General features: G+C 50.2%; 1 protein-coding gene across 1 annotated transcript in view; it reads right to left on the reverse strand.

Moving 5' to 3' along the window:
* Positions 1 to 2,798: 2,798 nt before the first annotated feature.
* Positions 2,799 to 16,233, reverse strand: part of FHAD1 (forkhead associated phosphopeptide binding domain 1) — a 124,385-nt gene continuing 110,950 nt past the window's right edge. Inside the window, exons 29-32 of the mRNA XM_078071797.1 lie at positions 15,865 to 16,030; positions 11,145 to 11,225; positions 8,504 to 8,557; positions 2,799 to 3,872 (exon numbers count right to left, since the gene is read on the reverse strand). Coding sequence (XP_077927923.1) covers positions 3,756 to 3,872; positions 8,504 to 8,557; positions 11,145 to 11,225; positions 15,865 to 16,030 — 418 coding nt within the window. The 3' untranslated portion in view covers positions 2,799 to 3,755. The remainder of the gene's footprint in view (positions 3,873 to 8,503; positions 8,558 to 11,144; positions 11,226 to 15,864; positions 16,031 to 16,233) is intronic.

Raw genomic sequence — 16,233 nt, forward strand, 5'->3', positions numbered from 1 at the left:
CTGACTATCCTGGCTCTTCAACTTTGCTTGTCCTTTGATTCTTTAAGCTTTCTCATTTCCTTTCAATAAACTCCCTTTCTGCGGAAGTGAGCCACCGGAGATTTCTGTTATTTGCAACTGAAGAATTTTGAGTGATACAAAGGGTCCTAGTGGAACCCAAGGGCGGGCACTGAAACTGGCCTTCCCAAAGAAAGAAACTAGGAACCAGAAAGTCTTCAGGAATCAAGGTAACTAGTCCGTGTCACTTGGAATGCCTTCTGCTTCAAATAACAGAAAACTGACCGTGGGTAGTTTGTAAAAATTTGGAGTCCTTCCCAAAATGACTCTGGCCATGTGATTTGCTTTGTTTGATGGGATATTAACAAACACAAGCAGAAAGACTTGGTAAGTATTTGTGTTTTGGGGCTTGTTCTCTCCTGCTGCTCTTGGGAACCTGGGCCCACCACCCTCTGAAAGAGCTTGGTCTAACCTGCTCCATGATGAGAAACCATGCCTTGCAGAGACAACTGTCGCAGCTGAGGCCTCTCTAGACCAGGATTTCTCATTCTTGGTACTACTGACATTTTGGATCACATACGTTTTTGTTGTGGGGAGCCTGTTCTGTGCACTCTAGTATCCTTGGCCTCTACCCACTAGATGATTGTAGCACCCCACCCCCCAAGTTGTGACAACCACAACTATGGCCAGACATTGCCATGTGTCTTTGGGGAGGCAAAATTGTCCCTGGTGGAGAACCACTGCCTTGACCCAACTTGCCTACCAATGACAGGGCATGTAAATGAGGCCACCTTAAACCATCCAGACCCAGTCAAGCCAGCCCAGACCAGTACAAGTGCCATGGAATCATGGCTTGACCCATGGAGTCATGAGAAATAATAAATATTTGTCATTTTCCATCACTGAGTTTTGAATGCTTTGTTCTATAGCACAAACAGGTACACTTGGCTACGGTGGCTTAAACAGGGACTTTTACAAAGGTACAGAGGGAGGCATTTCAGGCATGGTGCAGAGCTCAGGGATGCCGCCAGGCACCCACCAGGCTTTGGAGGTGGGCTTCAGCCTCTTGCTTGGTGCCTGGTGATCCCCAAGATGATTGTTCCAGCTCCAAGCCTGAGCTCCAGGCACAAAAAAGGAGACTAGGCAAAGGCACAAAGGGCAAAATACTTTCTCCTAGTGAAGACTTGCCTTCTTCTTCTTCTTCTTCTTCTTCTTCTTCTTCTTCTTTCTTCTTCTTCTTCTTCTTCTTCTTCTTCTTCTTCTTCTTCTTCTTCTTCTTCTTCTTCTTCTTCTTCTTCTTAAGATTTTACCTATTCATTTATTTGAGAGAGAGAGAGAAAGAGAGAGAGATTGAGAGTGAGAGTGGGGGGAAGAGCAGGGGGAAGGAGAGGGAGGGGGAAAGAATCCTAAGCAGACTCTGTGCTGAGCACCGTCCTGATCTCAGAACTCTGAGATCATGACCTGAGCTGAAACCAAGAGTGGAACACTTAATGCACTGAGCCACCCAGATGCCCCAAGACTTGCTTTCTATTACAGAAGGTAAGCTATCCCCGGGGCCTTTGCTTACATGTCATTGGCGGAAACTGAATAACATGGCCAGCTCTAGCTGCAGGGGAGGTGGGGCAATCAAGGCGCTTGGGCGCCAGCCCATACAGTAGAGGAAGGTGATGACTAAGGGGCTTGTAGTATTTGCTGCCTATCTCTCTGGGAGTCCTGGTCTCTTATCTTTCTTGTTGAGTATCTACCCCACCCTTCTCTTTCTGAAGACTGGCTTTTGTTTTTCCGAGCACACGTGGGGAAATGGCCACCCCAGCCCTGGAACCGCATCAAGACTCTCAGTTCCAGCACCACCAATGACCTGGGTGGCATCCCAGTGGCCAGCTTTCAAATGCCAAGGGCAAAGACGCTAGTTAGCCCAGCCTGAGTTAGAAGAGGAAGCTGATTGGTCTGGTTTGTGTTGGGTATGTACTGTTCAGCCAATCAGGTTTGGCCAAGAGAGCAGCATGAGGTAGGGCAAACCTGATTGGTGGAGGGGGTGGTGGTGCATTCTCAGGGAAAAGGGGGCGTGGCTGAGGAGACACCGTCAAAATGATATACCTAGTTCGAGGAGCGGAGAGAAGAAATTGCCATCATGGGTTGTAAGATTGATAGGATAAAAATTGACACGTCCTTGGAAGATGTAAAATACAGTGGAGTCACACGGGCATTGTATTTGACTTTTGCAATTGCAAATAGACATGTTCGACCAACAAAAACATCTTTTTGCACACGATTTGGCTTCTAAACATGAGCCAGCTACCTGAACAGCTGCCTAACTAAGTGATCTTTTCTGGTGCTGGAGAAAAACTTGCTGTTTTGGACTTTGGGGATATGATACAGTATAGGTAATACCATGATGTTCTTTATGGACATTTTCCAGGGTTTTCAAGAGTATTTTTAAGGTCAGGTAATGCTCACTTTTCTCACTGACTTTAGATCCTAGCCCTGTGTAAAATGTACCTTCAATGGAATATCACACCAAGAACTTTTCCTATTTCCTTCTAGTTTTAAAGATTTTTTTCTTTTAAATTTATTTGACCGAGAGAGACACAGCGAGAGAGGGAACACAAGCAGGGGGAGTGGGAGAGGGAGAAACAGGTTCCCCGCTGAGCAGGGAGCCCGATGCGGGGTCCTGGTGATCCCCAGGACCCTGGGATCATGACCTGAGCTGAAGGCAGCTGCTTAACGACTGAGCCACCCAGGCGCCCCTCCTTCTAGTTTTAATCAGTATAAAGAATCCATTTGGTTTTAAGATAGCAAAATATTTTTATTGTGGCTTTTTAAAAATAAAAAATAAACGATATTCATGACTTCTGGCTCTTCCTCTTATTTTGTTCGGCGGTCCTGGCCACACCAGAAAGGCAAGGGGACAGATGGACGGGGAGAGGGCAGAACATGGGAGCAAGAAGAATGAGGGTCTCTACAAACACGGTGATAAAGGGGTGTGTCCACCTGGGCAGTGTGTGCTCTTCTGGGACCGGGTACTAGGGTCTGTCCTCCTCAGGAGGCTGGCGCCTGAACCCCTCAAGCAGCCGAATGGGCAGGATGGGATGGGAGTCAGAAACTGGGTTCTGGACCCAATTTTTGAATTTAGTAGCTGCATGATTTTAGACAGGAAATTTAACCTCTTTGGGCCTTATCTTCTTCATCTGTAAAATGGGGATCAGAATACTACTTACTTCCCAGGGTTTGGGGGAGGATTAGGTGAGAAGCATTTTGAAAACTGCAGAGTGCCACATAAATGTCAGTCATTATGATGGAAGCGATAAGACAACTAGGCATGCTAAATTTATTATAATAAACTTAGATATAAATGTGCTCTACCATGGCCTCAGCCTCAGACCCGAGGTTGCCATTCTGTCCTGTGGCCCCAGTACACATCTTGGGTTTTGCCAGTGGTGGGTTTCTTGCAGTTCCACGGAGGTGGATGTGTGGGTACGCCACAGCTCAGATGTGGCGCCACGTAATTGTATCTACCAAGCCTAGGAGCCTGGGCTTGAAACTTACATTCTTTGTATGTATACATCTGTAAGTAATTCTAAAAAGAACCTCCATCCCTGCATGCTCCATAATGCAGCATTGTGCAAACACCAGTCTAGGAAGCAACATACTAGGGTAACAACCTTTAAAGTCCTATAAAAGCGTCTTAGTATTTTGACACACAAGAGTCACCCACGTGACTCACGGAGGATCACGCAAGGCCCGATGGGATGACATTTCTAGGTCCTGTCACCAGGCTTAGAAAACAGAAGGCTCTGGCTGGATTTGCTGGATGTGTCTTTCTTCAGCGTCTCCCTTTCTTGGTCCATCTTTGGGGCGGCTTTTCTGGATCCAACCTTCAATGAGCAAGAAAAAACAAATGCGCAAACTCTATAATTGTGGCAAGATCCCAAAATGTTCCACTCAAATGATTTTTTTTTACTCAAAATAAAATGTTTGTTGTAAAAAAAATTATATATATATATAATTATAGCGAGAGAGGAGGAGGGAGGGAGAGAAAGAGAGAGGGATGCGTAAGAAGAAGCTAAAATGATCCACAATTATCCCGCTACCCAAAGGTAAGCATTATGACTGTTGTGGTGTACACGCTTCCAGATACACAACAGTTTCCCTTTTTACATTTTTGTGCTTTTGAAACTCGGAGCTTCTTATGCTGGGCATATTCATCGTGATGGAGTTTCTTTCTCCTTGAAAGCTCTTACTGAGCTGTGTGTGTCTTCCGTCTAGGGTCTAGGCCTTTTCCGCGCACTGCCCTTCCTCCTCCCAGCTGCCCCAAGTGTGACTGTCCCTGGTCACAGTTGATTGGATACTTGGCACGGGCTGTGCTTTGCATATGATCGCGCCCAGGATTTGGGGTTATGGGCTCTGAGATGCTACTCGTTCCCTGGGCTGGTCCTTTAAACGGCGGGATGGTGAGGTCATCTCTTGCAGTGGGATAACTGGAGAGAGAAGAGATGAGCTGGTACAGGGAGACCCAGAGAAGGAATACGGTATACGAGAGCACGCGCGCGCGCGCGCGCGTGTGTGTGTGTGTGTGTGTGTGTGTGTGTGTGTGTCAGGGAGCTGATGCCTGGGACCTGGGGCTTACCAGTTCTCTTTAGAGGCGGAAGCCTCTTTCAGCCCTTCGTTCTCATGACACATGGATTCCTGTACCCCCTATAAGCACACCCCTCCCAGTTTCTGAGCAGGTTTCCCTTAGTTGCCACCCGAGCATCTCCTTCTCACACTCTTCTGCACGTACTGTACATGGGATCCTAACTTGCATGTTTCTTTCCAACAGGCTCCAAATCCAGCCCTACTTCCTGCAAGTGTTTGACTCCAGTCACAAGGTTGCATACTCCTGGGGGTGGGGTGGGGGGGGGTTGGAGAGGGCTGGTGGGTCGTCAGGTTTGAGCTTGGCCACTTACTGCATGACTCTCGGTTTCCTCATCTGTCAAATAGGGACCAGAATATCCATCCTGACTTCCTCAGGGGCCAGGAGAAGATTCTGGGTGGATTTTATTTTATTTTATTTAAGATTTTATTTATTTGTCAGAGAGAGAGGGAATACAAGTAGGGGAAGCGGCAGGCAGAGGGAGAAGCAGGCTCCCTACTGACCAAGGAGCCCAATGCGGGACTCGATTCCAGGACCCTGGGATCACGACCTGAACCCAAGGCAGACGCTTAACCGATTGAGCCACCCAGGCGTCCCTCTGGGTGGATTTTAAAGGCAGGGACTGCGAGGACCATCTCTTGAGCTCTTTCCACTTAGGAGGTCTGTGCCAGTGGTGACAGGGGGTCTTGAAGGTGATTTGAGACTGCATCCAAAATCATTTCAGGGTGAGAAGGGCTAGCTTCTCTACACGAGCCTACCAAGTAAATCTGGGTCGGAATGCCCAGTGAAAATGAAAACAGACAGCAAATGTCAAAAAATCTCCCCCAAACCACCTCTCCTTTATATCCCCTTTTCTTTGATTTTCCATAAAATTGCTGGCTGTGGATGGTTCCCAAATTCCAGTGCCCTGACCCGTTGTGAAGTCGGCCATCAGGGTCGGAGCCAGGGATGTGGTTAAAAATAAAGAGTGCCTGGTCCCGGCATCTCTATATAATTATAGAGAGAGAGGAGGAGGGAGGGAGAGAGAGGTCGACCCCTAGGTCGGCCGGGAGCTTGGGGTAGGAAGCGCCTCAGAGCAAGCAAGCTTTGCTCCACTTTTGGAGTGGCAAGGTTGGGGGGTAGCAGAAGGCAGAGGGATGACCTGGGAAGAGGAGGACACTGGGGCAGGTGGGGGGAAGGGCTGGGAAGTCTTGCAGCACCCTTACTGAACAGGGACCACAGGTGAGCACCACGCCTTAGGCTTCTCTGTCTGGGAACCACACGCCTCACCCTTGAAATGAAAGGTCAGGGATGGGGCGCCTGGGTGGCTCAGTTGGTTAAGCATCTGCCTTCAGCTCAGGTCGTGATCCCAGGGTCCTGGGACCCAGTCCTGCATCGGGCTCCCTGCTCAGGAGGGAGTCTGCTTCTCCCTCTCCCTCTGCCCCTCCCCCCCACTCGTGCTCTCTCTCTCTCTCTCTCTCTCTCGTTCACTTTCTCTCTCTCAAATAAATAAATAAAATCTTTTTTTTTTTTTTTTTTTTTTTTTTAAAGATTTTATTTATTTATTTGAGACAGAGAGAATGAGAGAGAGAGAGAGCACATGAGAGGGGTGAGGGTCATAGGGAGAAGCAGGCTCCCTGCCGAGCAGGGAGCCCGATGCGGGACTCGATCCAGGGACTCCAGGATCATGACCTGAGCCGAAGGCAGTCGCTTAACCAACTGAGCCACCCAGGCGCCCTAAATAAATAAAATCTTAAAAAAAAAAAGAAAGGTCAGGGATAGAAGCTGGGCCATTAAATGGCGACACCCAGGGGAAAATGAACTCAGGACACACTGGAGTGGCTGCTTGAGGGGACTGCAAGCTCCAGAAAGTCCCTTCCGTTCCCACCCAGTCTCAGGGCTGTTTACGTCGCTCCTCCTGGGGAGGCCTCTCCTGGCCCTTGGACTGAGTGAGTCCTTGTGAAATCTGCTCCTGAACTCAGGCAACTGGCCTTTGTTCCCAAAGCATTATGTGCAAGGTAATTATTGAATCATTACTGCATTTACTGAAAAAAAAAAAATGTCCAAGAATGGAAGCTAGAAAGGCAGGGGATTTCGTGTGTCTCTCCTTTAAGCCTGAGTTGCTCCCCCTTGTTCTCATTATTGTTCTGCACTAAGGAGCCTCCTCAGACTCCCATTTCTTAGTTGCTCCCGCCCCCATGAAATTTTAATATGACAGATATGTGTGTGCTTTATACATTACAAAAATAATTTTCCCCCTCTCAGGGGTGGTCCTGTCCCCACTGAGAATTCCTGATTGAACCCCGACGCCTGGACAGTACCTGTGACCTTTAGGTCCTCAGTAACTATTCCTGGAATGAATGAGGGCTGCCAGGACAGTACCTTTTTGTCCACCCCTCCATCCCCCCTGCTGAGGGTGGCCTGTGGCCTAGACTAGGTCGTCAATAAATACTTGTTAACTAGAAGATGTTCCTCCTTAGCATACAACTCCCAAACAACTATAAATGCCTTTTAGCTGCAATAGAAATCAATATACAATCACTGAATGGCATTAGGAAGGACAGAAAACAAAAACCCAGAGGCCCTCAAAGAGGGAGGAGGCACCATTTCTGAGGCTTGCTAGGGATGGAGACTCTTTTTATGAGAGGGCAAGAGTCAAAAGCAGATTTTACATGTCCTGTTTTTTTCACGGTGCTCACGGCGACTCCTTCCCTCTAAGGACTCAAGGCACATTGTAGAGAAAGGGGACGCCCAAGCCGCACTTCGTAAGGACCATGAAGACCTTTCTGTACTGAGGGGGTCCTAGACACCAAACCTCTAAGCTCGGGCTCGGGGGTTGGGAGAATGGCAAGCTCACGCTTTGCTCTTAGCCGGAGCACCATGTGCAACATTCTGTGATGCCCAGAGGCGGCCTGAAATTCCGGGGAGCTCCACAGCTCAGAGAAGCACAAGGTGCCTACAACATCTAGGGCCCATCCTGGCATCTCCTCTGTTATCTCACATTCCTAGGTGCTCCTCAGACAAGCCCTCCCTGCAGAGCGGTTCCTGCCTGCTCCTGGCTCAACCCGATATATGGGTAAGTGACAAACCTCCCCCTCATTCCCACTTGGCAGGCTGGCGAAGGTCTCAGAGGACACTCTTTCCTCTTCACATCCTGCTCTGGGTAGTAACCACCTTCCAGAATTAGAAAAAGGGTGTGGGTTGAGAAGAGGCTTCTATTTTCCCAACATGTCCCTTACCTAGAATATCTGCGTTTTTTTGAATGATAATTTTGTTGTCTCGGAATTATTGTGGCCTTTTATCAAACTCGAATATGGCTCCTGTTTCTCGTTTCACTGCAACGTGTTTAGCTTTCAAGCTTCCTGAGAGCTCACCTCTACTTTCTGCAAAGTGGGAATGTGGTTGGGTCAATTCCAGTTCTAGGGCTGAATTGTGAATGGCAGTGTTTCAACATGTTTAAAATTTCGGAGTCTTGATTCCCAACTCTTAAAAAAGAGTGTTCTAGAGGATGCTTCCTTGTAATTCAAGAGAAAACGCATCCGAAATGTATCAGGTTTAGTATCTGGAGGTTGATTACCTAAAGGAGGGGAGAGGCAGGGTTCACCTGGGTGGGTGTCCAGATCTGCAACAAGTTCCAGCTCTCTTATTTAGCTGTACGGCTCTAGACAAATAACGTAAAGTCTCTGAACTTCAGACACCTCCTCTGCTAATGGAGGATTAAAACAATACGTAGCCCTAGTGTTGTTGTGAAGACTGAATGAGACATAATGCCTGTCGAGGGCATAGCTCTGTGCCTGGCACGTACTAAATGCTCAGTACATAACAGAGGGGGTATTATTGTCAACCTGGGTTTCCTGCTGACGTCCTACTGTTTTCTTTCTCCTTCTAGCTCACCTGGGGACTTGAATTCTGCATCTTGTTCTTCACCGTCTCTACAAACATTCGTCTCTTGAATACAGAAGGAATATTGACAACATTTAGCTTATGTTTTTCTTTCCCTTTTGCATCAGAGAAAAGTGCTTTTTTTTTCCCCCTCCACTTTCAGATGTTACCCATTTGGATGAAATGTTGGGCTTTCCTAGGGATGGGGGGGGGCGGTGAGGATGTGCTTCTGCGGAAGGGGGCCCGGTTTTCAGGCGCTGCTATACTGTCCTGCCGAGCTCCTTAGGGATCTCTGCTCCAGATTCCAGAGGAATCTGAGAGGAGGAGCCTTGTCAAGCAAGGGTCCCTGGAGGATTATTGCAGTCCTCTTGGGGGACAAATCAGCTTTGGGTGGAAGCAGAGCCTCCCAGATCAATGGACGAGGATGAAGACGTGGGTTTCTACCCAGCATCCCAACAGCCCGGGGAATGATGAAGCCACAGTGGTTGACTTCCCTGTCAGGGACGGCAGGCACCTGCTTGGGAGCCAGCATCGTGGCAAATCTGGAGCTTGCCCTTCCTCTGGGGGTTGATGACTGTTGCTGATCCTGGTCTCCTCAAGACCCTGCACCTTGGGACAGTTCGCTGAAAAAAGAGCATGTCCTAGGCACGCTGGGCACATGACAGTGAGAGCAGGCTAGGGCCTCTCTCACAGACTGACACTCTAGCAGGGGATGGTGCAGGGGTGTCGGGAAGAGGGTGTCTCTCAGAGAGTCCCGAGCCTCTGCGGGAGGCGCTAGCCAGACGCCTACAGGGGCTGGGGAAGTAAAAGCAGTGGGTGGAGTGAGCTGGGTGGGGAAGGCGGCAAACCCACAAGCCCAGTGCTTTTCTAAGGGGCCTAGAAGATGGTGGTTGTGGGACTATGGGCCTAGAAGCCCCAGATCTTCCAAGTTGCACAGAGAAGCTGGAAATCCAGCGTATTTTGTGAAAGTGCCCTATTTGGAAATGTTACTTAAAAAAAGACCCCCCGCCCCCCAAAAAAGAAAACCCATGAGCCAAATGAAAGGCTGGGCTGCCATTTTGTGACATGTTCTTCAGAGCCTGCCCTCTTGGCTTCCAGCTGGTGCTCAGTAAAGAGTTGTTGGTGGGGTTGCCAGATGAAATACAGGATGCCCCGTGAAATTTGACTTCCAGAGCAGAAAGAAAGAAATTTTTTTAGTCTAAGTATGTCTCATGCAATATTTGGGACATACTTATACTGAATAACTATTTGTTGCTTATCTGAAATTCAAATTTAACTGGGCATCCTGTTTTGTTTTGCTTGTCCTTAGCTCTGGCAACTCTATTGGGTATTCACAAAAGTCATGGAGGGAGTGAGCAGGGAGGCCCCAGCTCGCCATCTTTTGGAGAGGGCACGGGCATTTGTCTCTTCCATTCCCGCAGAAGGGTGCCAACGTGCCCTTACAGCAACTGTCTACGAAGGCTGAGGGGCCTGTATTTAACTGAATTGCCCTCTGGGCATTTTTCACTGAGAAGGCCCTGGGCCTGCAGCCTCTCAACATTTATCACAGGCTCAGCTGAGAGGAGCTAAGCTTAGAAGACAGTCACCAACCAAACTCCTGGAGAATTGCAAAGCAGGACTTTTTAAACCAGCAACCTCCCTTCCTCCCCCCTCTCCCCCAGCAGATTTAAGCAAAATCCCATGAGGAACTTGGAATATGAAACAGATAAAGGAGAACTTTTCCTGGGGAAACAAGGTCTATGTGTGTGTGTGTGGGGGGGGGCGCGTAAGGGGGAATGTTGAGAGTCACACTCTTCCATGGCACCCAAGGGCTCCAGGGAACCCCAGTTTGAGCATTGCTCCAAAATATCTTGGATTAAATCCAATCAGTGGACGGCTGAACACTGAAGGGCACAGATCCTGGCCCCTGCACACCTGCTTTTCCTGAACTTGCCTGAACTCCCTGGGCTGTAATGACACCAGCCTGTCTCAAGAGCTGTCCTCAGACATGGCCCAGCCAACACTACGCTGTTCTTCTTGGAGATGTTATTCATTATATCACACAGTGTCCTCTCTAGTGGAAAATCCAGTACTGTCCTTATTCTCAGAACACTTCCGAGCATTGCATCCATTGTATCTGCTGGACACTGTGAGCTCTGGGTTTTCCAGATCCCACTGTCTGCCAGAAAGCCCAGTCAAGTGTGGTTTCTCCCTTGGCAGGTAAGAAGGTCGTTAGAGTTGGCACCTTCCTCCTCACTCCTGGCTCCATTTTGTGCCCACTTTCCTCCCCTTCTTGTACCCACTTATTTCCCTCTTAGGGCAGGGGTTCCTGGGGCTCCCACTCCTTTCTTCTTTTCTTAGGACCTGTCTCCAAGTCCCCAGATCACTCAGTGCCTAGGGTGGTTGTTCAGCCAAAACTACACTTGCCTGCCCCCTGGGGCTTTACCTCCGGATAGTGGGTTGGATGCTTGCCTGTCTCTTAGGTTCATTTGCTCAGACTGCAGGCAAGGGAGGGGCAGGGGCTGGGGTGGGGGGAGGGAACGGGGTGGAGGTGGAGGTGTGTGGGTATTCCTGGCTGGGCACAAGCTGGCTTCTATACCCCACCAGGTTCTACCCTTTGAACCTACTGTATCTATCTTGTGTCTGGCTGCGAGATCAGAAGACCTCTCCATACCTGCCTCTCTTTCTCTTTGAAGGAACAGTTGCAAGGTGTTGATTCTTTTGCATTTCTCTGTTCGCCATCCTCTAAACGTTCCTGAGTGAAAATATTAGGGGAGCAAGAGAGCGTTTAGTGTGACCTGTCCTGTTTCGTTCTGGGACACACCTCCGAGGTTTCTGGGAGCCACTGGGGCGCACTGGAATTGGTGGGCAGAGGATGAAGGGCGGAAAGGGTCGTCACCCCCTATCCACCCGCTATAGCGCCCTCACCACATTTTACTTTCTCATGCTTGCGTGGGCCAGAGTACCGCCCCCCCGTTCCCATCCTACGCAACACCGACTGATTTCTAGGTCTTGGTCAAAATCACGCAAGTGGCACCGAGGAAACCTGGATCTCGCGAATGCTTGGGGCCAAGAAAATTTTGGAAAATCGTGATTTAAATAAGATAGTGATGATATCGATGATGTATGGGCGCTTGTATTGAGTAGTTCTGGGTGCGAAAGAGCTCGTATCCGTACTCTCCTGGAAGCGAACGCACTGAGGGACGTGCCGCCTTTACTCTCACCTTCCAGACGACGGAGCTGAGCTAATCAAGCACCGGGACGGTCCAGCCCCGCTCCCCGCCGACCCCACCTGGCAACGTTGTGGCCACGCCCCTGGGCCAGGCTTTGATTGGCTGGAGGGTTGATTGGCAGGAGAACTGAGGGGCTTTCCCCAGCCAGACTCAAGCCTGTCTCAGGCTTGAAGCCCTAAGAAAGGGCCAGGAAGGGGAGTGCGCGCTTCCAAATGGCAGCTTCTGTGCACTTAAAAAGGTCATAGTGAAACTAACAGCTTTAACCCATTCACAAAAAGTATCTGAGCTCTTGTTGGCCGTAGCCCGAGCTGTATTCACCAACTATAAAGGAGAGCTTCACAAAAAAGCCGCTGGCTCCAGGCGGCCCGGGAAAGCGGCTTGGGGTCGGCCGCCTGTGTGAGCGGGCAGGGGCTCTCTGGGAGAGACGCAGGCCTCGCCGCACCCGTCCAAAAGTTGTCCTTTCTCTCCCCCAGAGTAACCATGCTCGCCAGGCACCGGGCTCTGTCGGCATTATGTCATTTAACCCTCTCGGGTCCCCCCCGTTATCATTTTTGGTGGTGATTGTCCAGGACTCTGAGATACAAGGCATGACCCACTTTACTCGGGGTCACTCCGGGCCAGAGGTGGGGCTTTAACCCTCTTTGTCTGACTCCAGAGGCCGCCTCTGAACTCTGAGAGACACAGCTGCCTTATCTAGGGATGGGGGAACTGGATGAGACTGAGCACAGCCTGGGCCACGGTCATTGTCCCCCTGTCGCATGGAGGGAGTGCCAGCGGCGCCCCCCCCCCCTCATTCCTAAGTTCAGAGCTGATAACCTCAAGGTTCTCTGTGAATGCCCAGCACTGAACTTTTCCCCGCATTTTGTATCCAGTCTCATTGTCACAGCCAAAGGTATGAGTGTGGAAGTATGATTCCAGGAAGTTCTGCTTGGTGAAGAGATGTTCAAACATTCAAACTAAAAACTACATCTTTTTTTTTTTTTTTTTTTGAGGAGGGTACTGGTTGGGAAGCTCAAGGGGAGTAATTTCATTAACTAGTGGTTTAACCACCTCTTCTCTATGAATGGGTGAGCTTTGATACATGAGACTGGAAACATTAAGGCTCCTTGTGAAAATATTAGGTGTAAAACTTGAAACAAAAAGGAATTCTATTTTCCTTGAGCTTCCATTGAAAGAACGAATATATTCCTTGGAAGGAACTGTGGCCAAGACAGATGTATACAAGTTCCCTTTAGAATCCAGCAAAACTTTACAATTGATGGGTTTTTATTTCCCGACAAACAGGAATTTCCGACAACATATGAATAACAAACCTTAAATGCAAACCCAAGCCCTGGAATGAAAACCCCAGGAAGGATGGTGAGTGGAGGATGGGGGGGCGGCCGCCTAGAAAGGGAGGTGCAGAGAGCAACAGGTGTGGAGAAGTGGACTGGAGTCAGGGAGGGCAGCAGGCCTGGGGTGGGGGAGGGGGGGTAGTCCCGTTTCTGCTGCTGGGCAGCCGGGTGCCTCTGCCCTCTGTCAGCCTCTCTGAATGGGCGGCCGGGTGCCAGCATTCCTTGCAGGGTTGATGGAGAGATGAAGCGCGTGCAGTGTGGAGCAGGTGCCTGCCACTCGGGAAGGGCTCAGTAACGTCAGCACTGCTGTGATTGTGGCTGTGATTTTTCATAATCTTTCCCTAAATTGTGACTTCCTGGAATTTGAACATTCCCAGCTCCCACTCTTCTGGGGACACAGACGCAGGGTCAACTTGGCCATTTTAGATCCTCCTGCACAGAAGGCTGTCTGGTGCCCAACAGGCTGGCACGGCCCTTGCATTGTGTATGAATGAGGCAGCTCATGAATAATGCATGTAGAGCCTGATTATGTAAATCCTCAGGTTTTCTTATATTTTTAGCCAGCACATGACAATGGCCTTTTTGGGGCCCTTTGCTGTCCCATTCTGTGGTCTGGTGTTTCTGCTTTGGGGGCTAGCCTGCCAAGTCCTAGGGCGGGGTGGGGGGGGCACCTGAGGGAGGGGTGAGCTCTCCAGAGGGCACATCAAAGGAAAAGTCAGAGCTCTGTCACTGGCCCAGCTCTCCCTGACTTTGCTGGTATGAAAGGAAATGGTCCTTTGCCTGAAGCCTGTGATGTTTAATTCAGAGCCATGGATGCTAGAAACCCCGCATCTGGGGCTCCCTCAGAGCAGGGTGGCTGCTTTCATTTCTAGGGCTACAAGCTGGGGAGCCTGTTGTCTGGAAGGTTTGCAGGATGGAGGAGGGCAGCTTCCTGCAAGGAACTTATCTGACCAGCGTCTCCTAGTTGGGGAGGAGGGCACCCTTCTATGGCCTTCTATGGCTTGACCTCCTTAGAGCTTATTCAGGCAACACATACACACACACACACACACACACACGCAAACAGACATACAAATATACACACAGAAACACACATACAGCGCATACGCGCACGCACTTCTATACACTTATACACATGCGAGCATGCGTGCACAAATACACAGCCCAAGTCAGGAAAACTAACATTTACAAGGTGAAGAATGGGGCGAGGCCAGCATAGAACACAGGAACTAGGGTCAGTGGTCCCGGGGCCAGGTCTAGGTTCTGCTTACCAGCTACGGTGTGAACTTGGGCAAGTCTCTTAACTTTCTGAGGCTCAGTTTCCTTATCTAAAAGGGGGGTCATCATAGCTACCAGGCTGAGCTACCAAGGCATTAGTAACCCCGATCGGTGCTGCAAAGCCCGGGGGGAGCCCGGTGCCTATAGATGATCATGAGATAGCGGTTATGGTAATTTTCCTTGTTTGCCTGATCTTAGTCTTGGGACCTGCTCTACCTCCGGCAAGAGTTAAGAACGAGGGAGAGTCTGGTTTGGAAATGAATGCGGGAGTGAGGGGTTATGGGTATAAACTGCAGAGAAGACAGGACAGCCCCTCTGCCAACCACGGGGCAGGCCCAGGTCTGTTGGGGAGCTTCCGAAGCGCTCGTCTGGGTGCTGGTCACGCGTGCCGGGCTGTCAGCCGCACCTCGGCCGCGTCTGAGGCAGAGCTTGCCTGAGCCACCACATGTGCGGGCTTCTGGCCACATGGAGGAGAGCAGCGTCCACCTGCCGAGTGCCAGGCCCTGGGCTAATGCTTTAGAGTGTCCCTCTAGGTGTCCCTCACCTCCCGAAACCACATGGCCTGTGAGTTCACACTGCGAGAGCTTGGACAGGGAGAGTACCTGCCTCGTGTGCAGTCTCCCCAACAACCCTGCAGGGCACGCGCGGTGAGGAAGCAGGGCTCAGAGAGGGGACTGGACTTGCACGAGGCCACAGGTTAGTAAGTGGAAGGGGGCGGGATCTGAACCCAGGACTAACTCCTGCGCTGTGTGACAGAGGAGATAACAAGGCGAGGGGAGGAGGGGGCTTTTGGCTGGATCACCAGCCCGAGTCTCCAATCTTGGTTTCTCAAGGCAATGCTACTACCAAGTTCATGCCAGGAGGCAGATCACTCCTCCTCCTGCCTTTCCTCCGGGGTTCCCAGAGCCCGGGATGCACACCCGCCCATGCCTCTGGTGGACACACTCCCGATTCTCCTTTGCAACTCAGTGTAGATGTCATCACTTGGAAAGCACTCTCCAAATGCTCTGGGCTGGCTGGGTGCCTGCCTCTGGATGACGCAGCCTGAGCACCCGTTAGACAGAGACTTTAAATCCTTAAATCAGCCTGAAGTCAGCTCTTTACCCGTCTGTTGTGCACTAAAGGACATCCTTTAAGGATCTTCAAGGACATCCATCCATCCATCAAATATTTATTGGATGTCACCTATGTTCCAAGCACTCAGAATAGTGAACCCAAATCTTCATTCACAGATTGCTTGTTCATCTATGTATCCCTACCACCTAGAAGCACAATAAAAATGCAAACAACAGCTACGATTTACAAAGATACACATGAGCTAGATAGTGAGTTTCAGAGAGGTTAAGGAATCCACCTGGGATGACAGAGTAAGTGGTAGAGCTAGGGTCTGAAGCTAAGTGTGTCTGATGCTAAAGCAATTCTGCCGCCTCCCTTTGCATCAGTAAATGTGTTCTGTGCTGCCCGGAGCCCCGGGCCCTCACTTTGCTGTTTCTAAAGGGAGCCAAGGGGCCGCAGCCTCCGAGGTTCTGCCCCAAGCAAGACCCCTCACCTTCTGCTGCCGGATGGCCCTGTTGATTCTCTTCTCCTGGTGCAGCTGGTGCTCTATGCGCTCCAGAGCCTCCTTCAGCAGAGCCTTCTCTTCTGCCTCTTTGTAGATGCTGTCCTCCAGCTTTGCCACCTGCGACTCGTACATCTGCACCGACACTTTGCTCTGCCTGAGCGCACGGGAGAGACACAGGCTCTTTTCCCCTCCTCTTTCTCATCCATGTCCCCAACCTGGGAGAGTCTCAGAATACTTCCGGCGGCGGCTAACTTAGTGGCTTCATGGCAAGCAGATTTGGGGCGTAGAGGACAGAATAAATAGCTCATCGGGTGCCTAAGTGTAGTAGGAGGGTATGCTGCCAGACACCCCCCCCCA

Source organism: Halichoerus grypus, chromosome 5 (genome assembly GCF_964656455.1).
Source record: "Halichoerus grypus chromosome 5, mHalGry1.hap1.1, whole genome shotgun sequence".
NCBI lineage: Eukaryota > Metazoa > Chordata > Mammalia > Carnivora > Phocidae > Halichoerus > Halichoerus grypus.